The 27,942-nt window shown below is 40.4% G+C and overlaps 1 protein-coding gene across 3 annotated transcripts; it reads left to right on the top strand.

Annotated features, from left to right (window-relative positions):
- Positions 1–1,341: 1,341 nt before the first annotated feature.
- On the top strand, positions 1,342–27,942 carry klhl4 (kelch-like family member 4). Of its 3 annotated transcripts, XM_040174556.2 has the most exons (12): positions 1,344–1,508; positions 5,675–6,138; positions 12,276–12,443; positions 14,307–14,443; positions 14,775–14,971; positions 19,095–19,307; positions 21,246–21,432; positions 21,521–21,745; positions 23,775–23,937; positions 24,898–25,110; positions 26,107–26,278; positions 26,597–27,942. In XM_040174556.2, exons 2-12 carry the CDS (start codon positions 5,681–5,683, stop codon positions 26,654–26,656), a joined length of 2,193 nt encoding a protein of 730 aa, XP_040030490.1. In that variant the 5' UTR covers positions 1,344–1,508; positions 5,675–5,680; the 3' UTR covers positions 26,657–27,942. The 3 variants fall into 3 exon arrangements, with proteins under 3 accessions (XP_040030491.1, XP_040030490.1, XP_077957251.1); XM_040174557.2 differs by lacking the exon at positions 5,675–6,138 and having other exon boundaries at positions 1,342–1,508; XM_078101125.1 differs by lacking the exons at positions 1,344–1,508; positions 21,246–21,432; positions 21,521–21,745; ... (2 more) ...; positions 26,107–26,278; positions 26,597–27,942 and adding an exon at positions 19,308–19,721 and having other exon boundaries at positions 5,389–6,138; positions 19,095–19,222.

Here is a 27,942-nt window from a genome sequence, read left to right as displayed (position 1 = left end):
ATATTAGGCTACAGTTATATTTGTTTCAGTCATCAAATTGTCTGTGTTTAATGACCTCAATGTAGGCCAGCACATGACAGTGCATTTCTCCTCTTTGTGTGTTTGATATTGTTAAAGGGTAAAATACTAATAAAATGGCCACAAATATATTTTCATGAATACAACAGACTATAGTATTTCATGTAGGATATAATTCTGCCTCTTTATCCCACATGACCCCACAAACATACTGCCACCCAGTGTGTATATGCTCTGTTAAATGCCTACAGCAGTAACATTTCAGTTCATAAGAAACTTTAATGAAAGAAAAATATTCATCTCATATCGGGAAAATGTCAATTTTGAGGATTTTTTTATTTTTATTTCTGTCACAGCAAAAAGTAATAGAATGGTTTAATAATAGGACTTTCATTCAGGTCCTTTGAAAAACGTACGATAAATCTTGACATTTTTGCACATCAGTCACTAGTTACATGAGTTGTCAGTAACATCTTTAAAAAACACGACACATTTATCGAGTGGAAACTGACAGAAACTAACATGAGGTGTAGAGTGGGACCTAAAGCGCTATACCTCGAAGCTTACAGCCACCAACCGAACGTCCGGATTTGACACTCTCGAGTAAGAATGATCTGGATCTTGCACAAGCTGTAATTAGACAGAATTAGATTGTGGCCTCCAGCGGCTTTTGTATGGACAAAACAGCCCAAATACAGTTAACTGTATGTCCGTTGTAATAGATAAGCATCAATAATATGTGTTGTGATTCAACAATTACATTTTATCAGTAGTGTTGAAAGAACAGGATATAATCATATTGTGAAGAAGAAACAATATATACATGGATCTGTTTATTGACATTAATCAAATTCCTAGATATTTCAAAAATATTATCACACGGTTCAAATTATCTACACTGGAGTTTAAATTTGGCTTGAATGTGGTAATGAAGTTGAACAATTTGATCATTTTTTCTTGGATCCCATTGAGATGCCTGAACCATGAAAAACTTTACTAAACTATAAGTATGACTCTGTTTAAAAGAAAGAAATGTAAAAATACTAACATATTAGATACTCTAATAATATTATATACTTTCATAAATAAAATCTTCAAAAGACTCAGCGCTACATATTATCAGACGCTTTGTCACATTAAATGAATAAACAAGTGTTAAAGAATCAGAATTTGTAGTCTAAGGCTTTGTGAAATCAGTGTTTTACCTCAAAAACAGGATCTCATTCCAGTCCCCCTAGTTGCTTGAATGCGCTTATTGTTGTAGTGCAGAGGAAGGAACTTAACCGGAGTTTCCTTTAAAAGAGGAAAAGGCACCCTTCCTTTCTGGAGAGGCAAAACAAGTTACACGGGAGAAGACAAAGTTTAGACGGAGCTGTAAATTCCTCTGTGTAAGTTATTGGATTACATGCAGTTTGCCTCCATTGCACATCTTTTTGTGAAGACAATTGCCAAACATGTTGGCGGCTTAACACTTAGAATCACTTTTTCAGGTAAGAAAACATTTATCTCTCACACCTTTAAGATTAAATGTATAGGTTGAGGTGTAAATCTGGTCAGTTCATGGTATTTGTATATCTATCTACTCTGGTTATAGTGTGTCCATGGTTACAATCAGATGTTTCCAAAACGGTTTAAATGCTACAGGTTCAGGAGGTGTAGCAGCCTTACGAAGATTAAACATACATTTCTCATATCAACTTGTCCCCGCTGACCTCCATAGTCAGTACGACTGCATCTCGTTTCTGTAGATTTGTTTTGGCATATGAGCTCAGGGATGTTATGAAAAATACTAGATTTTTACATTTTAAAGCAGTATTTCTGTGCTTGAAAATGTAAATACCTTTGTGTGTTTAAGTATACCTTGTTTGTGTTGTGAGCTCTGCTAAGCATCATTTAGCTAGTGCAAGTTGTTTTTTTGCTCTTGTTAGTTCCATGAATAGAGACAATGATCGACTACATTTGAAATATCACTACCCAACATTGCTTGGGGTTCGACATGTTTGATTAATGTAAAGCTCTTGTAGTCTTAGCAGGGGGTGGTGCGTTTTATCCCAAATAACCCATATTATAATCTTATTATAATCTTGTAAATGCAATGTAAAACACACACACACACTGTATATGCAGCATTTAATGTCTCCCTACATTTAGATTAGTTTTTTTTTCCTGGTTCTTGGCTTTGTATTGATTTACCTTCTAAAGGCTATGGGCTAATTAATCAAATGTTATACATATTGTTTGTACTATTATCCATAATGCATTTAACTTAATGCTTTGTAGCGAGTTCAAGGAGACAATATCTAGGTATGTTCACTGGGGAGGCAGATGTTGGATGATGATGTGGTTTACCAAACTAGTCCGACAGCTCACATGTCATGTGGAGTGCAACCAGATGGTGTCCTTGACTCCTACAAGAACAAAAAAGGTTACACAGTGTGGTGCCTTGCTAAAGTACATTAGATCCTATCTCGTTCTAATGGTATTTTATTTTTATGCTACAGCTAGACTTCATTGCCATGGAAGATATTCTATGGGACAGTAATATGACTGATATTGACCCTTTTGCTGAGCTTCAATCAGAAACTGCTTTCAGATCATGTTTAATTTAAAATTTCTCAGTGTTATTGTTATTAGTAGTGGTTAATGTTAAACCAACAAAAACGTATTATTTGCAATTCTATGTCTGTAGTAAGACTTTTCTATATATTTTTGTAGGAGGGAGGTATTTAGCAATATTTATATATAAAATGATAAATAATAAAATATGCATTTTTTAGATAATGTATTGCCTGTTCATTACAACACTTAGTGAAAGTGATTACAGCACAACTTATTGCACCATCAATACATTCATTTACATCCAAAGGTCTTGTTGCTCATAATTATGGGTCATGTATTCAGTGAAGACATTATATGTAGATGATCACTCTCACTGTCATGATATATGAAAAATGTATATATATTTTTTCAATTGTCTGTATTCCAAGCAGGGTCCAGTTTCTTAACCCTGATTCTTTTGTAAAATAGTATTGTATGCAGAGAAATAAGCATTAATAATTGTTTATTATGACATGTTTATAATGGCACTTTTGTGGGAGTATTTCTGGAGGTAGGACTGAAGTGTGGCAGACCAGATCAATGACTGTCCCCATCAAATCACATATGCAGTTCTGGTTAAGCCAGATACTTGTGGACAGAATAGCAGATGTTGCCACTTCGTAACCTGCCGTGGGAGGTTTGTGGAGGTGGATGAGATATTGTACAATATTGAAATCCAGCAGTTTGAGTTTGAGTGTGAGCTTCTTCGCTCACCTCTGCCATGGAAGTGAAAATGAGGAAACTTGCACAGAAAGACTGATGCTTTTCCATTTTCATCTATTTCATTGGCATTACAGTTCATTGCAAAATCTGCTATGTCAGTGTCTAAGCATGCAGTTATAAAAACAGTGTCAATAAGAATGTAAGGAGCAGAAAATTAACATTAATTGAGTCATTCAAATGTAAAAATCCACAAACAGATGTTATGCCGTGTCAGGCAAGTGGGATAATGCTGGTTGTGCTTCACAATCGTTCATGGTTCGCAATCCATTTCTCTACATGCTGGAAGGAAGCTTTACGACCTGCCTTATGGGCACGTAGAGCTTACTTTGACCACTAGCAACAAATGAACCACTTAAAACATCCAAATCAAAGAGTGTAGAGAGAATAGGATATGGTTTCTTAAGCTTTTTTGGGATACAAAAAAGCTTAAGAAACCATATCCTATTCAGCAAGTTGGTAAAAAGTAGTGAGTGGCTGGAAGTGTTTGTAATGCAAAACTTCATAATGTAACCACTTTGTGAATAGTAATATCTGTCAGACACAAAGTGTCCCTTACTCCACTCTAATGTCCATTGTCAGTCTGTGCACTGGCGACATCCCATTATACACAACCTCTCCCCCTGGGACACCAAAGTTGCCGATACCAATTACCAATCAGATACCAGTGCTTAATTGATAAACTGTATGTCTCACTATGTGGAGATGACTGGGATCATTCATTGTGTTCAAGTAATGGAGCATGAGGCCGATTTAAACACTCCTTTCTTAACTCTCTAAAAACCAAAAACAACTAATATAAACATACACGTTTAACAAGGTACTGAACTCTTGTCTATCAAAATGATGATATCCAATACAAGATTGGAGTATTGTCATTGATAACGAATCCAGCTATTTTTCTCAGTGAATTTGTAAAGTGAGCACGGAGAAAATGTCCCCCTTCATAGCTCGAATCCTTCTGCACATTAAACAGGGAATTACCAGCACTTACATCTCGTAATAATCCACACTACGGGTTGCGGCCCGGCCGTGTAGAATCACTATCCTACAGCATACCGTCATGCTCTTTTCATGTGCCATGTGTGCTGTGATATTTGATCAGCAGCTCCAAATTACCTTATGCACTGTTCCACTGTCCCTTTGCCTTTGAAGGTTGAGCTATGGTATGGTGTCTTAATTACCTACACGGTGGAGTCTTAACCTCATGCAGAAGCAGGATCTATTTTCAAATGAAAAAGACTGTTTTCTGTAGCCCTGACTGGGGAAGAGGCAGCTTACTGACCTTGGAGGTTCATCAGTATGTAGTTTTGCACTTCGTAATCGCAGGGGGCTTTCAAGACAGTGACTGAAGGAGAATATTTTTTCTGCATGGCAACGTACACTGAAACAGTCGCCCATGGGATTCTGTTGGTGAGAGAATCGCAGACTGCTCAGATGTGGGTTTGTGTGAGATTTATTTTACTTGCCCCGAAGAGTTTGTGTTGATCTAGGTTGGTTATTTATGAGACTGTTATTAATGGATCCTGCTTTTCTTTTTATGGATGCATGCGTGTCTCCATACATCAATGGATTACACACGCATAGTGCAGTTGCAGTCCTGATAGTAAATATAGTCTTCTGCTTTCCCTCCTTAAGCATGGAGTAATTTACTTTAATAAGGTGTGACCTCATCATCCTGATACCCTCTTCCCCTTGGAGTCATGTTCATCACACAAACACACACTAACACACACGGGGCCGCACAGAACAGCAGCAGAGGGTACCGGGCAGGGCTTGGGAGATTTTATTTTATATACGTCTATATCTGTGTGTGTGTGTGTGTGTGTGTGTGTGTGTGTGTGTGTGTGTGTGTGTGTGTGTGTGTGTGTGTGTGTGTGTGTGTGTGTGTGTGTGTGCGAAGAGAGACGAGCAGAGAAGGAGAGAGAGAGAGAGAGAGAGAGAGAGAGAGAGAAAACGAAAACAGGGAAGACGAAGGGAAGGGAGTGTGGATCATGCATGTGCATTAACTCAGCTCCAGAGGCGCAGCAGCAGCAGCAGCAAACAGAAACAGCAGAGAGAGAGGGAGAGAGAGAGAGAGAGAGAGAGAGAGAGTTGGAGGGAGGGTAGCAATCTCAGGCACAGGAACAAAAGCTGCGGAGGACTGCTTTCCACCTCCACTGAAAGAACAACGGAAGAGTAACAGGAGGAGGAGGGGGTGGACATGATACCAGTGAGACAATAACGGTAGAGAAGAGGCACATTATTAGTAAAGGAGGACAGAAATCACGGCGCTCCAATTCTGTGCTCTCCATGTTTTTGTGGACTCAACGTACCATTGCCTTCGACTCCAACCCAGAGGAGGATGTCTGTGTCGGGGAAGAAGGATTTTGATGTGAAGCAGATCCTCAGGCTCCGCTGGCGCTGGTTCAGCCATTCATCCCAAGGTTCGGCCGGCGGTGGAGGGGGCGGCGGTGGCGGGGTGGGAGGCTACATCCAGCAGGATGGCCTGGATCACAGAGGGACGGCCGTCCAGGGCCGGCTGAAGAGTCACTCGAGGGAAAGAGGTGCTGGGGGACTACGCAAAACGAACAGCCCGGTCCACAGCATCTTGGCTCCGACGCCAGGGCCCACACCTGTGTACGTCAGAGCAGGTCAACAATCATGGCACCTTCAGCAGAACACAATTCAGGGTCCACAGGTCAACCAGGAATCTTCAAAGAGCCCCTCACCCAACACCCCAAGGAAAGAGGACGCCATCACTGGTCAGGAAGATGTAAAGAGCCGCACAGTGGAACCTGCAGAGATGGAGGCCAGAGAGAGGTACGACTGTCGTCAGTCACCTTGCATGCTCAGTTAGAGGAAACCAGACTATGGGATTCTATTTTGGGAAAACATGGGTCCATTACATTTTAGAGTGAAAGTTTAGTTTCTTGATCAAATTTGCATCTGAGAAAATCTGATGGCTGAAGAAGCACAGCTATCATTTTTCCAGTTTACTGTCCCTCAGCAGCTGCCACCATGGCTCACCTGGGGATGAAACTCTCTCCTTCTCCACAGCATGTTAGGCAGGATAAACCAATAAAGAATCATTTTAATAATTCATTGGACCGAAAGCCAAGGCTTTCTCTACCGGCTTGTTGGTGGTGTGGTGGTGGTGCTCGGTGTGTGCCTTTGGCCAGATTAAAAGAAACGTACGACTTTGCCTGTTTTTACACACTCATTTCCAGTCCATAGACTCAAAACTTACTGGAAATATGCAAAGTGTAAGCAGTGTAATCACATTAATTAGCTCAAGGGCCACAACAACAATGTTGTGAGCCAAAATCATTGTGAAGTTTGTGAATATCACATGATATTTCATTTATTTTCTACTTACATCTTTTCAAGATCCCGATACCAAACTCTCATTTCATACATTCTAACAGGAAGTCAATGGGGTAGAGCTGCGTGTGTGTGCGTGTGTTTGTTTGTACTGTGTACTGTCTTGCAGAACACTAAAAGCCCCACACATATAGGATGAAAAGACCAGGCATCCCTTTAATCTCGTCTGTGACATTCTAAGGTGATGGGTCCTTAAGCATTCCTGGGTGCTTTTGTTCCATGCACCTGGTGATGAAATGATCAGTGGAAGTGAACCTGTACCTTTGTTTTATAAAGCTCACCATGAAAAGACAGGTCATTCTAAATACACAATCTCTGTCAGCACCCAGAAATGTGTCAATATGGCATAAATTAATAGTGGACAGGCAAGTTCCCGGGACAGAACATGAATTATTCTGAGTTAAGAGCCAATTCTGGAATCAGCTCAACATTCTGCTCTTTGTGTTGGTATAATGGGCAGATATTCATGTTTTGGGGTCCCTGTATGTGAAAAGTACATGCATAAAAGATGTGCCTCAAGGGTTTAAATGTGTATCTCTAGCTCTCAATGGGGACCTTTAGCTAATGTTGTCCATATAAACTACCACCCATTATATTTTGACAAAAGATACTGACATTTTAAATGGTTCTGCTCCGGTGGATCATAAAGGATATCCTTGCCTAAGCAGCACTTGTTGTAGTGATATAAATCTATGACTTTGATGTAGAGACGACAGACACTCGTGGGAATTTATTTAATTTAAACTGTTGACAAAGTACAAAGCAATTGAATCAGCCATTCTCCTAAACAACAGTATATCATTAAGAATGTTGAAAACTACTTTATTTTTTCAAATAAATAAATGCATTAAAATAGCAGCCTCTATTGTACATGGTGATTCCTATGTGGATTTCTTATTTTGGGGGGGTTGCCGTGGCTTGAATTGGCTGCAGAAATGACACTTTTCCAATCAAGTTTGTGATAATTGAAATGTAGTCACTCATTATCTGTGAAGGATTAGTTGCTGGGATGTTTGAACAAGCAATAAATCCGTACAGTAGCTGTACAAAGTTGCACAGTGAACTAGGCCAGCGACTGCAGCCCACATCGTGCCTGGCATGTTCTTCGGTGGCCATGCAGATGTGTGGATGTCACTGAGATATGCACATTCATTTACTCCACCAGCTGGTTGGCCCTATTATGTCTCACATCATAAATCCTTGACACACAATTTGTCACAATCCCTCAGGCTGAATGGAGAAATGAGTTCCGCTGGCTCGGAAAAACACAAAAGTTTTAGCCGTCCCTCTGTAGTCGTGAAATAAGCGTCAGTCATTTTGTGGTACATGCCCCTCAGCTGTTATTTTTTTCATTTGTTCATTGATCAGGGTTGACTTCACACTTTTGTTATTATTATATTAAGATTGCCGTCAACCTGCACTAACTGACAGTCATTGAAAACAGCTTATCCTAATGTGTGGTTGGACCTCATTGAAATAAACTATTCTACGTGACTGAATTGATTTTGTGTTTAAAGATCAATCCAAATATTTACATTAGTTCCCTGTTATTCAAGTGGCATTGAGGTTCTTTGAAACATATTTCAAATATTTCTATTTGTATTTGTATTTAATTAAGCATATTACGTTATTAGTTTATTCAAAATATGCTTGTGGATGCCATAAAGAACTGCAGGTAGCTCAAAAAAGGGAATCATTTATGTTGTGGTCTATGCTGGTATAGTTATTATTCAGTTTAAGGTGTGAAATAAGAAGCCGATAACTCCATGTTGTTTCTCACCTATGCTCCCAACGCTCCATAGTGATCTGTATACTATTTATTTGTTTTGTCCTCATGACTCATCCAAATAACCTCTCCCCATCATTGGCAGAGGATAAATGGCAGACGTTAACCTGAATGGAACGGAGACCCTGACCTCTCCGACATGAACGTTAACGGAGGCTCGAGTCAGCAGGCTGTTAGTTTTGAATGATATCTCAATTCTCTCTCCGCCGCCTTGGAGAAGAAATACTGCCAGCGCTCATTCTGTCAACAGCGGTAATTCAGATATTTGTTGGATGTCTCATAACACCACAAGGCTTATAGCACCTTGGTCTGGTAGTGACACCTCCAGCGAAGGTGCCCTTAACAGGCTGTAAATTGCAAAATGCAGTATATCTTTTCCAATCTCAAAATGTCCTCAGTCAGAGGAGATAGAGCACCATTATTTAGATTTCTTTTCAAATACGGATCAGTAATCCTCACCCCCCTCCCCAAATGGAACTAATTCATAGGAATTAATCCCTGAAACAGCTTTCTATGTATTTCACATGGACATTATTAGAAGGGGCCATGACTTAATTCAACAGTTTCTGAGGCACACTATAATGAAACGTGCACAAGAAAAATTGACCAAACTATTTTAAGAATTTAGCACAATTTTTAAGGTCTAATTAACATACATATTTTACACTCGGGGTGAGAGGACCAAACATTGCAATATCGAATTGAGATTTATCGTGTCAAATGTGCCATATTTGTACCCTTTTTAAGGCAGTCCCAGTATTTCTATGTGTAACAACAGAAAGATCTAAATACTTTTTTGAAATTAATTTGCCACCTTGCAAATTATTCCACGGTGGCTCCAAGCAGATATTTTAAATAGGTGTGCAAGTCAGTCAGCTGCTGAGATTTCCATTTTCATCCTGCTCTGGATGCAGTTCCTTAATATTCAAAACAGCAATTGGTATGCCACCTGAGAGCTGCATTAGCTGTTCGGCTGACATGACTTTTACACCATCACTTCTTCTGTACAAGGCAGATGGTTTTGGTAAAGCTAAAAGGAAATAGTTTTATTTAAGTGCATGGCAATTTTCGACTGCACTCTCTAACAAAGGACTTGCTCGTCACATTCAGAGCAGATTGAAAAATACATGGTTCCCGTATGCAGCTCCATTTCATCCATCATTATCAATATTAAGTATGTCCAATATAGCAATGGTACCAGAAGAAGAACGTCTTCTGCGGAGCCCCAGTGAGATAGTGAAGAGCAGAGAGAAAAATCTATTTCTACACAGAGTTATTATCCCAGCCTCACTGCTGGGATCAAGTTATTACAGTCAGTGTGTGTATTTCTCTCTACACAAAGCGGAATGACAGCAATACCGACTGTCAAAGCACAGAGGCATAAAGATCTCATGGAATATATAGACTCTGCGCATGCGGCATGAGGCTCTGTAGGAGTTGTTGGATTCTTAACCCAACCCAAGCTACTTAAGCAGCCTTCTGGGGTAAATGGCTGATATAATCCATTATGAAAGAGACTCTTCACATTTAGCCCAGGCAGGCACGGCTTTGCCATTTGTGGAAGGACAGCGTTGACACTAGTTGGAATAAGACTGAGGTTCTGAGAAACATGTCTGACTCATAACCTTTACAGCTAGGTGCTAATCCTGGCTGACGAATGCACATCTTGAATCATCCAACCATTCATTAAGGAAGGCCGTTTCATCACGGTGAGAAGTCAGACTGATTGCAGTAGACTGAAGGAATATTAAACATTTTAACATTTTTCTCAAAAGCACATTATATTCATAGCATGGGACTAAAACCATGGGTTCTAACCTCACAGGTTCTTCTTAGCTGACTAGCTTTTTTTAAATAGTTTTTCAATATGTATCTTTTCTGGGATCCAATTATTTTCATTGTGTTGTGATATATGAAGCAGAAAAAAGGAAACACTAGATTGGCTAATGTACCTTCTCATTGTTGCATTGAATTGAAATGGTTTGTAGACCACAGAATAAATCTATAGCCTGTTAGAGTCTTTGACTCTCTTAGAGTTGCTTAGTAAGGTGCGTACAGCAATGTCCTTATGGCAGCTTCTCTAGAGCAAGGTGTTCTGTGGCTTTAGTGCCTCAATAAAATTGGGCTATACCTCGGATAATCAAACCCTCTGCTGAAAGCGAAATATACCCCACAGAGAAATTTACTGGTCCCCAGAATGTGATACCAAAGCAATTAGTGTCGGAGAGATTGGTAGGCATGAAAAATCCTTACAGCACGCCTTGGAGCCAATACAAAAGCAATGCATCTCAGTTTTAAGGCCCTATTGCTTATTCAGTCCTGTGTGGTGTTCCTCTCCAAGACTCCAGTCAGTGGGGAATAGTCGTGACAAGGCAATAAATTACTCTCGCATTTAGCATAAAGTCTCCCTCTAAAGATCGGACTATAGGATACTGCATTGACTTGGGGGGTGATATAAGCAGTTCCCAGAGGGAACATGTTGATGCTTTTGGTAATCAAAGAGCAGAAAGTCACACACCCCGCTAAAAACGTATTTATTGATGTATTTATCAATGCATCAATAACAGCCACCACCCCTTCCGTCCTGTGTTATCAATCCTGGTTTGTGCTGCTATGCATTACAGTTTTACAGAGTTTTCAGTTCATTTGTATTGACAAATATTTAGTTTCATGCAGCTCCCATGCCAGCGTATGGCTGGCGACAGAAAGTTTCAATTAAAACAGCAGTGACTTTTGTTTCTTTCCATAAAGTATTTACACAGCCACAGGGCCGTGAGACGACAGTAAATGGTCTCTGAGCGGCGGCTTGGGTCTGTTTACGTTGCATAACAAACAACCCTAAATGTCATTGAGTGGACTTTCTCGGTGAAGGACACCAAAATGTCTGGGCTGCATTATTTGCCTCGAGTCTGAGGGATTACTTGCGTGCCTGTGGAACAGCTTGTAATCTAGCTGCCCGTGGGGACGGGGACTCGGCCTCGCCACAATGCTGCTAGGAAATGGCTTGTTCACTTGTTAAGTCCCTGTCTTTGGAAAACCCACATGCGCACACAGATATGCAGATGCACACAGGGGCAGCAGACACAACGGCATACACACATACACACACATACAGACACAGGGAAATTCTGTCTGGAAAGCTGTTGCATAGATTGTAGGGCTTGCTTGTCCCATTAGACCACATCACTTATCGACTTATGTACAGAGTTTAGTCCATAATAGTTTTAATTTCAGCTTAGAGCGGAAAGAAAGATGCAGATACACCCCTGGGAAAAAGGGATTGAGAAGTGCCACGTGTCCGAATAAGCTGTTTTGTGTTCTTAATCATTTGTTTTTTATCTTTCTGTTGAGAGCTTTTTAAAATAAATCTATTCTTTTCATACTTGATAGGAGATGAGGCAGAGAAAGGAAACAGTTTGTCAAACGGGTTAATTTCACTTAACTGATCCGTGTCCGTAAAATATATGATAATTCCAACTGAAGGATCCAATGCTGTTGTTTTTGTCTGTGTTTCGCGAAGTCTCCATCAAGTGAAGGTTTTTGGTTACTTTCACTGTTTCATACACATGTTTATGTCCAAGACACGCGATGGGCAAATGTTACTACAGCTAAATCATGTCTAGTTATTTAAAGAATACCTCACGCAATGTTCTAAAAGACAAACGGCTCCCTGTAAAATCGCCAAATGTGCAGAACATGCAGGTTATTTCAATTAAATGGACAAGATACAGCAATATGCTACACACGTGGCCTTTTGCTTTTATCTTTACATCTGTTCTCTCCTCCACAGGTTGGCTCTGAGCACCTTCTCCAGAATGAACAACAACTCGTCCGATGAGTTTTTCCAGGCCACAAATCATGCAGAACAGACTTTCCGTAAGATGGAGACCTACCTCCAGCACAAGCAGCTGTGTGATGTCCTCTTGATTGCAGGGGATCACAAGATACCCGCTCACAGGTTGGGTTTGTGCCTTCTTTGATTTCATCATCACCCATTTATCGGTTTGATTTCAGAGATAAAGAAGCTCATTTTATTCATTTCATGGGGTTGTTTAGGCTTTTGTCTTGACCACAGTGCACGTTCTTATATGTATTTTGTCAGTCACAATCAGGGTTGCCAACCATCCCGAATTGTCCGGGGCATCCCGATTTATGGTTGATTTTGATATGTCCCGTCAGGGACAGCTCCAGTCCCGTATTCCAATCACATCCAATGTATATATATATATATATTTTTTTTTTCTTCTTTTTTAGACGGCCAATAATAGGCTTCTTTAAACGCGCCAAAAACTCACGTGAACGTTGCTATGGGACACGGTTGTTGCTTGTTGGTGAAAGTTTGTTTGAACTGGCCACTGGGAGGTGAGCGTTATCGTGTGTCAAAATGAGCAGTGAACCTTCAAAGAAAAAAAGACTTTGCAGCTATAAAAAAGGTTAAAGCAGTCGCCAATGACAAAAGGAAAGCGTTTTGCACAGTATGCCGCCGAGAACTATCCATTAGCCATTGCGCGCCGGCATGTGCGCGCGCGAGCCCGCGCACACCTGGAAAAAGGTGTTCCTCTTTTGGGGTTGAGGAAGTTGGCAACCGTAGTCGCAATCCATTTCAGGAATAATCAGAAAATCTTTCAAAATGCAAAGGAAGATTGTTCTGTTTTGCAAACTCCATGTTCACTGGTGTGTGTATAAATAATGCACATTGCCGTGATCTAATTACACCTCTGCCCTTCCTCATTTCCACATTACATCTGCGACGTGGAGGAGCCCGGTGATCCAATTCATGGATATGTCAATATTTGGGCATTCAGCCCTTCGTCTGAGTGGCAGCAGTGAAATCTCCTGAATGCAGAGAGGCATCACGTTCATTGCACCACAATCCCCGAGTTCATGTGCTTTTGTCTGCCTGCCAGCATAGTATGTTAGTTTATCATGATAGATTCACAAAACAGAAACCAGAATTCTCCACAGAGAGAGGAAGATGCGTCAGTGACTAGTGACCTAGTTCAAGAAACAGCTCTCTGTTTAAATGTGGCTTTGTATTTGAGTGTACATCCTGATCTCCAAAACCTGTTCGTAAAAATGTATACGAAAATCTTGAAGATACAAATTTGTAGTGATACATATTAAATAAATACGGACTGGCAACTGATGACGTCACCCTATTCAAAGTGAATGGGGACCTGCACCCCATAAACACACTTGACGTTCACTCAAGGGGCGTGGTTAACCACCGCCAGTTAGTATGTATTGTTACGAATTTCTATGTCAAATATTTCGTATACATTTTTACAAACAGGTTTTGGAGATCATGTTGAATTGTAAGACAGAACCAAGTAAAGCGTGGAGAGTGTAACGAAATAAATGAAAAATGTATTTTAAGTATTTATAGAAATATAATAAACCGCAAACAACTGTGAAACGACTGTTGGACTACGTCACTGAATTTAATTCAGCCAAATGATCCCTCCTTTGCAATATTAATCAATCCCTGCGTTATGTGAGCTAGAGAATGATCTGACAAAATTGTAAAATCTGTCCAGTAAAGCTATTAGCAACATCGAGTATCTGGGGTAATTTCATTTATCATACACGGACGAAATGGTATGACAGTGGATGTGTGGAAACAGTACCCAGCACGGCGTAAAAGCATTCTGCGAGAAAATGTGATACAATACACCACAAAAAATAGTCCCTTTTTCTTATGAAGCAAAGCTCTTTTGGAGGACACACAATCAATAAAATAATCAGCAACTAGATCTCCCATTGACATGCAAACCCATGAGCGGTACAAGAGCATTAATTCACTGTGTTTTCTCTGTGGCAGACTAGTCCTGAGTGCCGTGTCGGACTACTTTGCAGCTATGTTCACCAGCGATGTGAGAGAGGCAAAGCAGGAGGAGATCAAGATGGAGGGAGTCGATCCAGAGGCCCTTATATCCCTGGTTCATTTTGCTTACACTGGTGAGTGCTCGTAAAGACATTCACTAGCTCTTGTAAGCAGTTACGAGACTTCTGAAATCCAGCATGATTAAAATGGATCAATAAGGCAATTCATCACCGGGCTGACTGAGAGAGCAACACTACAAACATAACGGGGCTTTATGCTACAAGACAAATCTATTCTGAGAAGCATTGTTGACAATATCCATATCCATAGTATTCAAATTTCAAATTATATAATGATGATTATCCAGTTTGTTCGATTGCAGATCCTCTCCCAGCGCTGTATTTGCTATTATGGTTACCTTCAGTCACGGTATTAAAGTATGTTTTGCTTGTCCTGACATTGCAGGCGTCCTTGAGCTCAAAGAGGAGACCATTGAGAGTTTATTGGCGGCAGCTTGCCTCCTCCAGCTTTCACAAGTCATCCAGGTTTGCTGTAACTTCCTGATGAAACAGCTGCATCCCTCCAATTGCCTGGGAATACGCTCCTTTGCAGACGCCCAAGGCTGTGTGGACCTGCTCAATGTGGCTCATAACTACACCATGGTAGGAGGGAGACTGGCACTATACCACATTTACATGGCCGGGGTGGGCTAAATTATTCACTTTGGAAGAAGAGCTCCCACTCTCAAAGTAACTCCATTATACATATACACAAGGGCAGCCGTGGTAATGAAATAGTAACAAGAGTATTTTAAAATGTAATTTAATTAACACTGCATGTACTGAAAGGCAGCCCACACTACAGTTAATCTAATTTACTCTGCTCCACATAATCAAAGCCTTTCTTTCTTTGCTCATCACATTTAGATTTCAGTATAACCTGTTTAAAACATATGTATACATACATTATGAACATATATATACATATACACTTGAAATAGTTATGCCTGTCCTCTTTTTAGGCTTGTCAGTACCTGTAAAGGTGTGAACTGTTATTGTCTTGGTTTTTTATACCATCTAATTTCAGCTGAGAAATGGGTGACGCCCAAATTTGAATAGAAATTGAACTGTTTCATGCTCTCACAGTATTTAGATTTAGTTTTGTGGCTGTCAGCGAGATACTGTACCACACTTCAATTTGATTCATGCAAAGCCAGGCTTCTACATATTTCTCTAAGGAAAATCGGTATTATATTCATGCACATATAGCAGTGGATGGGAAGGTGGGTCCAAACATTTGACGGCTGCAGATAACATCTTGTTTGGCCACACAGACGTGACAGCACGAGGCAGGCGTTATCTCCTAGAGGACATCTGCTCAGCCTGTGTGCATAGGCCCCAGGCCCGGGAGGTTAATCTAATCATCAAACTGCACAAGAGGTTCAACTTCCTGTTCAATCACTATAGTAATGAGCAGCAAGAGCTGTGGGCTTCCTCGACTGCGTCCTCTGGTTTGTGAGCGGAGCAAGTTGTGTTTTGATAAGCACGTTTTTCCTGTTTGAGATCTGGCCCAACATCCTTTTCCTTTTTGAAAGAGTCGCCCCTTTTTGTTGAAGTGGATGAAAAATACGTATTGTGTTTTTCTTCATTCGGATGCAATACTTCAATAGAGTCATAACTAAGTCTATTTTTACATCAAGCTTACAAATGTAAGGGTGGTAACTAAAGAAAACATGAAATTATAGACTCTGGTTACCGAGAAGCGGCATAACACACTCTTAGTGAGCAAACTTTCCCACAAAAATCAAGTATATTGTCCCCCCCCTCCCCCCTGTCAGTCGGGTGAAAAATACGTATTGTGTTTTTCTTCATTCGGATGCAATACTTCAATAGAGTCATAACTAAGTCTATTTTTACATCAAGCTTACAAATGTAAGGGTGGTAACTAAAGAAAACATGAAATTATAGACTCTGGTTACCGAGAAGCGGCATAACACACTCTTAGTGAGCAAACTTTCCCACAGAAATCAAGTATATTGTCCCCCCCCTCCCCCCTGTCAGTCGGGCCGGAGCCGGGGAGGAGGACAAGGACGCAGAGGCTTGACTGCAGGAGATTTATTCAAATAATATCATATATCTAATAGCACAAAAATACAACGATCCTTTTCACATCACAATACTAACGCGGGTGGACATGCAAAACTACAAGACACACTGGCACAGGACAAAGGGAGACGCAGACAATAAGTATCCATGAGGGAGGTGAGGGAACAGGTGGAGACAATTTGGAATCAGGGGAGACAATCGACAGGAGACACCTGAGGAAGGGCAAGACACCTGAAACGAGAGGGGGTTTAGACGCCACAATAAAACAGGAAGTCTCAAAATCAGACGTAAGACGGGACACAAACACAAACTTCACCAACATGTATGACAGTACCCCTCCACAGAGAAGAGGCTTGGGTTTTGTGATGCACTCTGCGGTGTTGTCACGTGTGTGTGAGGAGTCAACAAGCTGTCATCGGCAGTATACAACCATCTATAGGGAGCGCTTTGAGAAACCAAGAGAGGAGCAAGCAACCAAATAGGGTACCCCTAATTTTGCCGCAACGTAGTGCGACGTAGAAACATTGAGGCGTACACTGAATTTCGGGCGGATGCTGGCATGCAAGCATTAACATGACAAAAATGGTAATTCATTGTAAACATTTCATGTTTAAGAAAAATTGAAAAATACAGTAATCTGTCTGCAAATTGCATGTAATCACATGCTCTTAATTATCCCAAGCTCCCTTCCATTAAAAATCAGTGTTCTTCCTCATCAGAAAACACTGTTATTACGCAATTACTCTCTTGCAGTAGTTGAATCAATTGGTGTCCTCTCCCACTGATTTTCTTTTCCAAGCAGTTTACCCACAAATGAGTTTGCCGGTATCTAAAAACTAGGGCTGTCAATATATTTTTAAAAATGAACTAATTAATCGCCCATTTAGAAATTCATTAATCTCGATTAATGGCAATTAATGTTGTTGTTGTTGTTACAATGTTGTTTTTATTGGATGTTTGTTTTTCCTCTAAAGACTAAATCTTAAAAGTAATGACTAATCTCTGAGGTAACCGTGAATTTTAGACACTGTGGCTTAATTATTTTTATTATTTTAAATACAAAACTACACACCTTTTATTATCTTGGAGGCTGAATTCCACCTGGTGGAACATGTTGAACTAGCGACGCTTTCTGCTGTCCTCACTTTGCTCCCAACTCTCCACCATTTAATGGCTGTGTTTAAAGTGCCAACAATCTCCCCACATTTAGCCAGGACGTTTTCAAAGCCTTTTAGGGACACAGTGGTGGTCCTCCGCAGACTGTGTGGTGCGCAGGGTAACTTTAGATGTTGAGATGGAAGTAGCCTAGCAGCTAGCTTAGCATAGCGGTGCATTAAGTGGTCCGTTTGACACTCACCCCCCTCGTGTTTGACACGTGGAGTAATTCCTCTGCTCAGTTCTCACTTCGCAGTGTGTTGGCCTCTGTTTGCTTTACATCCAATGCAGAAAGCTCTCTCGATCTTCATGTAACTGACTGCAGCTAGCAGCCGTTTTGTTTCCGCAGTCTACTTCTGGTTTACTTCCGGAAGTAAACAAATGTTTACTACGTTAAAATATTTCAATGCATTAATCTCAGCCTCATTAATCGCATAGATTAATGCGTTTATGTTGACAGCCCTACTAAAAGTTTAATTAATAAGTTTAAATATTCATGAAAGAAACTCGCTTAAGCTTTCAATTTTTTGTTCAGGACTGGCAATTACAAATAATTGGTCTAAAGCAAAACAAAAGATGGAAGACATTTCTCCCTCAGTGCTGCACAGACAGATCAATAGATGTCCCTCATTTCATTCAGGTTGTCTGTGTTGAGCCCTTAAAACCTACTAGATTGGAAAGTCTTTGTGGTTTGTTGCAAGTTGCTGATCAATAGCCTGCTTTCTTTTCTTAATTGTTGAGCATCAACGATTAATAAAGTAGCCAATTCATGAAATCTAAGCTGCATTTTTGATGAAGGAATCAGAGTGTTATTATAGCCAAGGATTTCTCCATGTTTCTTTAGTGTGATTTTATGATGAATATACTGTAGAGGCAGGAGAGTTTTATGTAGCATCATCTCTAATGAAAATGCTCAGGGACAATGTCCTTGAAGAGGTGGCCATGCAGCGCTGTAATATTAGCCGAGCTTGTGGGCAGTAAATGGAAGATTAATCTTAAGAAAGGCAATAGAGAACAGCTTGCACAAGAACTTAAAGCTGGACACTGTTGTGGTGTGATGGTAATGTGGGTTTGCAGTGGTCTTCTGTTTCTCATTAATCAGCATCTTATTGGTTTGATGGTTTTATGCACCATCAGCAGCAAAAATGTTCCCTATGAAGATGATTTTTTGGAGATGATTACTGGCAGATTGATTTGAATTGTGCTGCTGTTAAATGAAACAGAAAACAGTTTAAACTGTTCATTCAATGTGTGAGTAATCATTTCACTGCCAGTTATAATAAATTGTTATTAAAGACGTCTAAATTGGCATTCTATATCTATTTGCAATCATTTTTCTTCACCTCTCTGTCCTTCTGTCATCCTCAGAATTATCGAGATAAAGCCACACACACACACACACACACACACACACACACACACACACACACACACACACACACACACACACAGCTCTAGACGAAGCATAGTCCTTGGCTAATGGCTGATGATTATCTGCCTCCTACCTGTCTCCTCTGTGTTCCAGGAACATTTCCTGGAGGTCATTCAGAACCAGGAGTTTCTGCTGCTCCCCACGGCTGAGATTGTTAAGCTGCTCTCCAGCGATGAAATCAATGTCCCCGATGAGGAGACCATCTTCCAGGCTTTGATGATGTGGGTGAGGTATGACGTCGAGCACCGACAAAAGGACCTTGGGGTGCTACTTGTCTTCATCCGCCTGCCTCTTCTTCCTCCGCAGGTGAGATTGCGGGTGAATGGGTAGGGATGGTCAGAAAAGGGAATGATCAGGATTTGTACTTTTGCCTTTGGACGTTTTGTCTACAACATGTCAGGAAATGTCAAAAAGAAATACCCTTTTCAGAGACCAACGTATAATATCAAAATATCTTTTTCTGTCTTAGTAATAGTCTTAATTCCATTTTTATACACATTGTTCATGGTTCTCATGATATGGTTTATGAATGTTGTATTTCTGAGAAAAAGCATTCTTCTTTACAACTGTGTCATGTAAACCTAATTTACAAAGCATCAAATTCCTAAAGTATGAAAATGTTGCCTTTGGATGAACAGATGGAGGAAACAAATAAATGCGCAAAGGTTTTGTCCATGAACAATGAAATGTTTTTATGAATAAACACTATATAATACAAAATGTGATCAGAAACTCTTTTTGTTATCTTTTGAGTAGGGAGATATTGTTGGCTGGGAAACAACCGAAATGACTGACTGAAAAAAACGTTCTTCAAAAACATCACTTTATTTAGTAAAAACTGAAGAGATGAGCAGACTAGTGGCCCATATATTAATTGCAGGTATACTAAGATCAATGGTTTAAAAACACTTAATTCAGGAAAAGTAAATGTGTGATGAAATATTGAATGACGTTAAAACAGTTTTAAAAGTTACTACTTTGGTCTGTAGTGTGAGGCTCAATTTAAAGTAGCAGTATAGTGTTTAAGTGGGTATTTAATAAAATAATTGGCGAGATATTTTCCATACAGGTTCAAATTATAACTGATTTCCTGCACTTAACATTAACTCCATTATTTAGGACTTGCTGTTACCACATCTACAAATCTATCAATATACAGGGTGTTGTGTTACTGTATTTGTATTTTATTTTCATTTTCATCTTTAAAATAATTCTACACGAGATCAACAGACATTTCCTCATATATATTAGTAGTGGGCATAGATTAATTTCTTTAATCTAGATTAATATCACTGTAATCTTGGAATTCATCTAGATTAATCTAGATTAAAATGGCTCATTTGAATTTTGACGAAGGCATTTAAAATATGTGTGCTACCCAAATAATTACTAAAAGTAAGTCTTTGAGAACAGGTTTCTCAAGCCAGGTGGCATATTAGACCAGGGCTGTGCTGGTCATGTATTCTCCTCATGATAGTTCGCCTAGCAGGTAGTTTGTAAAATGGATCACCTGTGGCCGCCTGAAGAACAAGCTCGAGCCCGTCATCTTCTACCACGCTGATGGGCCGGCAGCTGGTGGCAATCCACTGAGCGAGGAGATTCGTTAGCTTGGCCGATAGAGCTGTGGTTACGCGCTTGCCTCGGTCGCACTCAAACATAGTAGTTTGATGACGACTCTTCCCCTGCGCTACATCAGTGCTTGGCCCGCCATCTTCTGCGTTAGCTAAGCGATGCTTTGCATTTAGGTGGTATTTGAGACTTGAAGAACTTCTACAGTAAACTAATTCCTGTTTGCACAAGGTGCAAACAACCTTCGTCTTGTCGAGGTTTCCATTGGGAAGCTTCTTAAAAATACATTTTCCCTGAAGCAAACCCGGTGACTTTGTAGCTGCATCCATGCTAGCACGTCTAGTTCTCGCCCCCTACAGTGCAATTTGGCTAGGTAAACATCCGTGCTCGTAGGTATACATCCGCGCTAGAATATCAAGGTGAAAATCATCAGAGCTTGCGTAGTATAGAGCCAGCTCCCAACCCAACTTTGAGAATAGATTATCGGCGCTATTTTTTCTTTATCGCCGATAAGAGTCTCACCATAACGCAGCACGTTACTGCCGATAACAGCCCACCACAAATATATAAAGGGGAAGTCTATATAACAAATTTATTGATTTTTTTTTACACATTATCTCTTGATTAAATTATTTCTTACACTACAGCCTATTAAAGTGATCCCTTGAAATGCAGCTCCTTGCTGATCTGGAAAACAACAAGATGTTCTCCGACGATCTGGAGTGCCAAAAGTTGCTGATGGAGGCCATGAAGTACCATCTTCTGCCTGAGAGACGTCCCATGTTTCAGAGCCCAAGAACCAAACCAAGAAAGTCCACCGTGGGCGCACTTTATGCTGTAGGAGGGATGGATGCCACCAAAGGTATCGTTGCCAAGCATCACCGCAGTGGTTGTTCATTAACAGCAAGACAAGTTTGTTTACATTTTAACATTTTTGTCGTGGCTCTTAGGCTCCACCACGATAGAGAAGTACGACCTGCGGACCAATACTTGGGACCAGGTCGGAGTCATGAACGGACGCAGGCTGCAGTTTGGCGTCGCGGTTATAGACAACAAGCTCTATGTGGTCGGAGGGAGGGATGGACTCAAGACATCCAACATGGTGGAGTGCTACAATCCGATCCACAAAGTGTGGTCTACTATGCCCCCCATGTCAACACACAGGCATGGCCTCGGTGAGTGTGTCTCGGGGGCCAAATGTAGCTCCACTTATTTGACCAGAAAGAAAATGCCACATGTAAGAAGATTATATATTCATCTATTTTTCTAGCAATACCGAAAATTAGCTCAGCACAATTAGGCTACTCAGGTACTGGACAATGGATGCTTGTATTTTACTTGAGTATTTCCATATTTTTCACAACATCTCAAAGGGAAATATTATGGTTTTAACATCGCTACATTTATTATTTAGAACTAGCTTATAAACAATAATGTATTATTAAGTAACATACAGCTTATTTATTATTAACTATAAAAAACAGTTGAGATTAGCTCTGCTTTTACAAACTATAAGGTTAAAGCGATGAACATATTAACACATACGCAACTATAATCTCATGATTAAAATAATATTTTGAGTACAGGGCTTTGACTTGTAAAAGAGTATCACTTATATACGTGTTCTGTGAAAATAATTCAATCGTAAACAGATTGTTTGTATTCATATGAATGTGATGATAAATGATGTTACGGAGTGCGTGGGTTGCTGGCATCGCCGCAGATTGTGTCCTTAAGGTACAATCACAGCCTCTGTAATCAATGGAAATCACTGTAGATTCCTTCCACCTTTTATTTTCCGGTTTTCAGCGGACATGTGAAAACACAACTCTTACAACCATTTCAAGATTTGAGGTTCTAGTTCGTTCAGGGTAGCTGGTTTCAAGAAACACTAAGAGCTGCTTGATGCATCCTCAGGAGGGGAACAGCTGGAGTGCTGGGAAAAAAATAGTCATACATTTATTTGAGATAGACCTTTGATATGTTCCCATTTCTCTATCAAAGCTTGTCAGGTGGCGCTCGGCCCTGCTTTTCCTCACCCTTTCCTACCCAGTAAATCTCATATCAGAAGCGTTTTTGATTCACAGTTGAAACAGGTCCGGGTAACAGAACGGGGAGATCTTGTCAAAGCATTCAGCTCAGCTCACCCAGTGTGGTCGGAGGTATCAGCTCGCCAAGGAGATCACACTGTCCAGATTACCTGTGTTTTCTTTGATCTTTCCCGTGGCAAATATCTCTTGCTGCTGTGGCGTGCATATTTTGAGTGTGAAAATATGTGAGCTTAGTGTCTTTCAACACCTCTGCCCAACCATTTCCTCCTGTGTGCATGGGGGATGAAGACTACAAAACAGTATTTCTTTATCCCAAAGCGCTAGTCGTTAAACAAAAAGAAAGTCTCAATGCGAGAATAGTTTTGGAAAGTGTTTATGTTATTCCAGGTTCTCTGAATGCAGTCTCATGTTCTTTCCAAATAATTGAACTTTCACCACAGGAAATAAGGGTGGTAATGTAAAAACCCATTGTGTTAAAACATCCTCTGCATATTAGCGGGGGAAAACCGCTTTCCTCTGTGACTTGGGATTGAAGAATAACAATGCAGTCTGATAGTCTTCCTGTTTTCTGAATAGCTTTGGTTGGCTGCATGAATCAGCCTGCCCTGTCCTAAAATGAAAAACATCTGCATCAGCTCTCGAATAACTGTCAAAGAAAACTTTGATTTTGAAATGTCAATCAATTCTATTGATTGTTCATAATAAACTTAAACAAATACAGATATAAATACATAAGTATGAAGCACATTTAGGGAGCTTAACAGACAGGAAGGAGCTAAATGCACATTCAACAGAGATGATTTAAAGGACCAGTATGTGTAGGATCTAGTAGAATCCAGACGTGTGTTTGCGGCGATTATCCAATTTAAAATCCCCCTTGCTCACCTCTTCCCTTTCCAAACATCGGAGAACTGCTTTCAGGTAACTGAAACCCTGAGAGGCCCTCTTAGAACCATGGTGTTTGGTGTGTGTGTTCTAGGCTTATGCAGAAAGAGGGTGGTGCGACATAGCAGACTGTGTGAAGAGAACATGCTCCCACATGTTTACATGCAGTGTACACATTTGAAGCTTAGGAAAACACAATTCTTCACTTTCTAAACTAAAGTAAACATAGTGGTTTACGTTATATACGTTTGCATTGCCATTTGTGTAGGTATTGCTGTGCTGGAGGGCCCGATGTATGCTGTGGGAGGCCACGACGGTTGGAGCTACCTCAACACAGTGGAGCGCTGGGACCCGCAGGCCAGACAGTGGAACTATGTGGCCAGTATGTCGACACCACGGAGCACCATGGGGGTCACGGCGCTCAATGGAAAGTAAGTTGTATATATCAAGCTACACACTTTTGCTCCTTTAAAATATCATTGGGCCTGAGGTTGAGGTCCCTAGCTACACACTGAGGAGGTAGATGACTACAGACAGTGATCACAGTGCATGATGTGTGCCAGCTTGCTCCTCCAATGTAGTGGTTAAAATGCCAGTACATCAGGTATTTGCATTGTTATTCATGTTTCAGCCAGCCTTTTACAACATGCCCTTGTTTGACTTTGAAATTTAAGCACAACCATGTCTGCTTTAATAAAAATACAAGGTTTTCATGCAGATGCAATGTAGTAGTGATAAGGTTCATTCTGAAAGTTGATTTTCTGACTGAAAAAAGCAACCCGAACTTGGAATATAAGGTGTAATAACACAGGTATAATTATGTAACTCAGGGTGAAGCATTACTGCAGTGATAGTTTGACAACATTATACTTCTCGAATGCAGATTCAACCTTTACAGATGTATAAGATAAACTACATGGCGGCTGCAATAGTCAGCAGCTCAAAGCGAATGCTGTTCTCATCAGTGTGGTAATTTGTTCGGGGGAATCTAGCCTCTAAAAGCAAGACACTGTATATTTGTATGTTTTAAATGCCTATGAGGTTTGTGCGCCGAAGAAAGAACAAGCTCTCAATGTTAAAGTCAATGCAGAGTTATTTCTGCATCTAGGTCAAATATAGACAACAAGGAAAGTGTTTCCCCCGTCTCTACTTTCTGTCGGGCCTGTGAGTTACAAGCACTTAAAACGTGTGATATTTCTGCCAGAGAACACACACAAAGTAAGGGCCTTGGAAAAGAAATGCTCACTGATGTATCTTCAAAATCCATCACAATATCACTTTTCTATCATTATATTTTACAAAAATCTGACAACTGATGTGAGCTTCTCCCTACAGGTCCACTAGTTCTGTTTGTGCATGTTGGGCGTTTAGTTTCTTGTTTCATTTCTCAGGTTGTTCGCAGTAGGCGGTCGCGACGGCAGCTCTTGCCTGAGGTCAATGGAGTGCTTCGATCCGCACACCAACAAGTGGAGCATGTGTACTCCCATGGCCAAGAGGCGAGGCGGAGTCGGTGTGGCGACGTACAACAACTTCCTGTATGCTGTAGGGGGCCACGACGCCCCGGCTTCCAACCACTGCTCCAGACTCTCCGATTGTGTTGAAAGGTGCTTGCTCTGGAAAACACACACACACACAAGCACAAAGAATCATCCATAACCGGCTTTGGGTTGCAGTTGGATTCATCAGTTATGGGTTTGGAATGAGGCCGTTAGGACAAAAGGGAGACAAACGATCCCCACCCTGTTCCTGCATTTTGAGACTTGTCTGTATTACAACACAATGCTCGATTGAAGAGGTCTAGGGAGTCTAGAGAGTTTTTTTTTTAATTTCTGACTATCTGCCACCATCTAGTGGCCATAATGTCCTGAATCTGATTTGGATCCTAGTGGAGCGTCTCAGTGATAATTCACTTCACAGAAAACCTTCTTGGTTGATATTTTTTTCCCTCATTTGACATTTTATTATCCAATTAGTCCTCAAAATGCTCTCAAATCGTATTAATTCTTTTCTAGTGTTAGTCAATAAAAGAGCAACAAGGTGATCTTTAAAACAGTGATTTTACTCTTTTTGTACTTAAAAGAAATAATTAACTGTAAGGTCTCCAATATGAGAGAATATTTTACAAACAAATGTATTTGCTTAAAATTAATAGAACAAACTAAATGAAGTAGCATTCAACTTTGATACTATTAATTTCAGCACAACGGGAGAAAAATGACTGAAATATCCTGAAATCACTGAAAGAAAATCATAAAGTTTGTCTTCTTCGTCCTCATCTTAGAGGTCAACATGGTGAAAAAAAGAGAAAAGAATTCAACAACATCATCAGTCACTCCTGAGTCCAGCTCTCGGTGGACCCAGGAGCCGCCAGCTGCTGTCCAAGAAACAATTTTTACTTGTAGTGTCAATCTGGCTCTCTGTGGGTGGCGAAAAAGTAAACCATGCAGACATCTGTGATTAAAGCCGGCAAACATCACCTCTTTAATTGGGGATGGGACACGGCCGTCCTCTTGAGAAACAAGTCCATTCATTTTATTTTTTCCTTTGTTTTTAACCATATTATCCCTGATCCAATAAACAGTCAACATATTGTTTTACAGGTATGACCCTAAGACGGACACATGGACCACTGTGTCCTCCCTCAGCGTTCCCCGGGACGCCGTGGGGGTTTGCCTGCTGGGGGACAGGCTTTATGCTGTGGGCGGATACGATGGCCAGTCTTATCTCAACACTGTCGAGTCCTACGATGCGCAGAACAACGAGTGGACTGAGGTAATTACATCAACCAATAATTGATCAAGGGAACAAATAAGAGACTGTTGACATTCAAAATGTTTAATCTGCTTAATGGATTTTTAGCTTGTTTTAGCCAGAACTGGTTGCATGTAGCAGCAGGGTTCCAGTTAACTCGCTTTGGGAGGAGAATTCGGCTGCAGTCACTGAATCCTATCAATATTTTATAGCTTGAAATGTTTTTTTTTCTTCAGTTTTGCCTCTGTAACCCTCTTATCTGCATGAAGCAAAATGGGATTCTTTTTGAAGAGAGCCTCAGATCAGAGGCCTCATGTTAACCCCGCTGTCATCCTGTAGGAGGTCCCTCTCAACGTTGGCAGGGCAGGCGCCTGTGTGGTGGTGGTGAAATTGCCTTGAGCGCTTTGTCTCACGACAGCATGGGAAACAAATGAAAGATTGGCGAAGAAGAGTGGACAAACAAAACAACGGATCAAGGACACATCCTTCGAGAATCATGTTTTTTTTTTTTTACTCAGCGTTCCATATTTTTCAGAAGGAAACGGAGCGCCTTGCCCATAAGCCATTGTTTCTATCATTAGTGGACATGCCCACCCACTGGGGAGGACTAGTCCAGATAATGGAAAGCACTGCACATTCTACACATTCTTCACATTCTCAACCGATCAAGAATTTTCATAGACTTGGCTGAGCTGGAGCAAGTGCCAAGCCTTTGTTGTACTGCTTTGTTATACTACGTTTTTTGAAACATTCTGTGTATGTCTGCAATGGTAAAAGTTACATTTTGAGCAAATAGGGCTGCAGGTTAGTTTACATCCATACAGAGACTTTTCTTATCAGTACCATCACACACAGTACAGTATATTTTAAGGTTTATATTTAATTTTCTAGCTACTTAAATTAAAGTTCCTTTGATACTGAAATGTAACCCGGTTCCTGTGTCTTTCCTTCGTGGCTGGTCTAAAGAGATTCTTACTCTTTCGGGAAGGAGACCACCGTGAACGCGAGTTAGAAGTAAAGGAAGGATATCCAACTTCTTAGTGAATTATATGTTTGGACATTTTATGTTTTTATTGAGCCTGTAGCCACACAACACCAAAGTAATTTGCTTGTCTTAGAAGTCATGTTACGCATTAAATAAAAGTTTACAAAATTGTGAATAACAAAAAATATATCATATTGATACTTCACATTGCTGTAGATTTTTGTAAACAATCTGAAACTATATTTGTGTTGATAGAATCACACCTAGACCAGTGCACTCCGCAGCTATTATTATTAGTTTGTCATTATTTCTGTGCATGCTGACTGAGCGAATGTTTTATTCGAGTTAGACAATATCATACATCATCAGCACTGTCTGTTCTGTATTTTAAAGGATGCCTTTTGGGTCATGTAGATGATCGTAAAATTCACAACAAAACCATAATAATACATAAGTAACGGCAAACTGTGGCAGAGTGATAACAAGTGTATCCAAACCACCAGTCTCATGAGCAGCATTTGGAAAACCTGATTTCAACTGAACTACTACTATGTTACTGTGACTTTAGCTTCGTAGTTTGTTGTTCTGCTCATAAACGTTGAAACACTACTAACTTTGGGGCCAAATGTTTTTAATCATAATTTTGTACAGCATGCAGACCTATAAATAAAAGGACTTGAGTGTTCGGTGCATGTTCAAA

This window comes from Gasterosteus aculeatus, chromosome 4 (genome assembly GCF_964276395.1).
Source record: "Gasterosteus aculeatus chromosome 4, fGasAcu3.hap1.1, whole genome shotgun sequence".
Lineage (NCBI taxonomy): Eukaryota > Metazoa > Chordata > Actinopteri > Perciformes > Gasterosteidae > Gasterosteus > Gasterosteus aculeatus.
The sequence above is the reverse complement of the archived record's forward strand: the minus strand, read 5'-3'. Positions and strand labels throughout refer to the sequence as shown.

Excerpts from the sequence above, each read along its gene's own strand:
- klhl4 (XM_040174556.2), top strand. The coding sequence starts at position 5,681 with ATGTCTGTGTCGGGGAAGAAGGATTTTGATGTGAAGCAGATCCTCAGG. Across the intron at positions 12,444-14,306 it reads CACAAGATACCCGCTCACAG|ACTAGTCCTGAGTGCCGTGT; the intron begins GTTGGGTTTGTG and ends TCTCTGTGGCAG. Across the intron at positions 14,972-19,094 it reads TGGCTCATAACTACACCATG|GAACATTTCCTGGAGGTCAT; the intron begins GTAGGAGGGAGA and ends TCTGTGTTCCAG.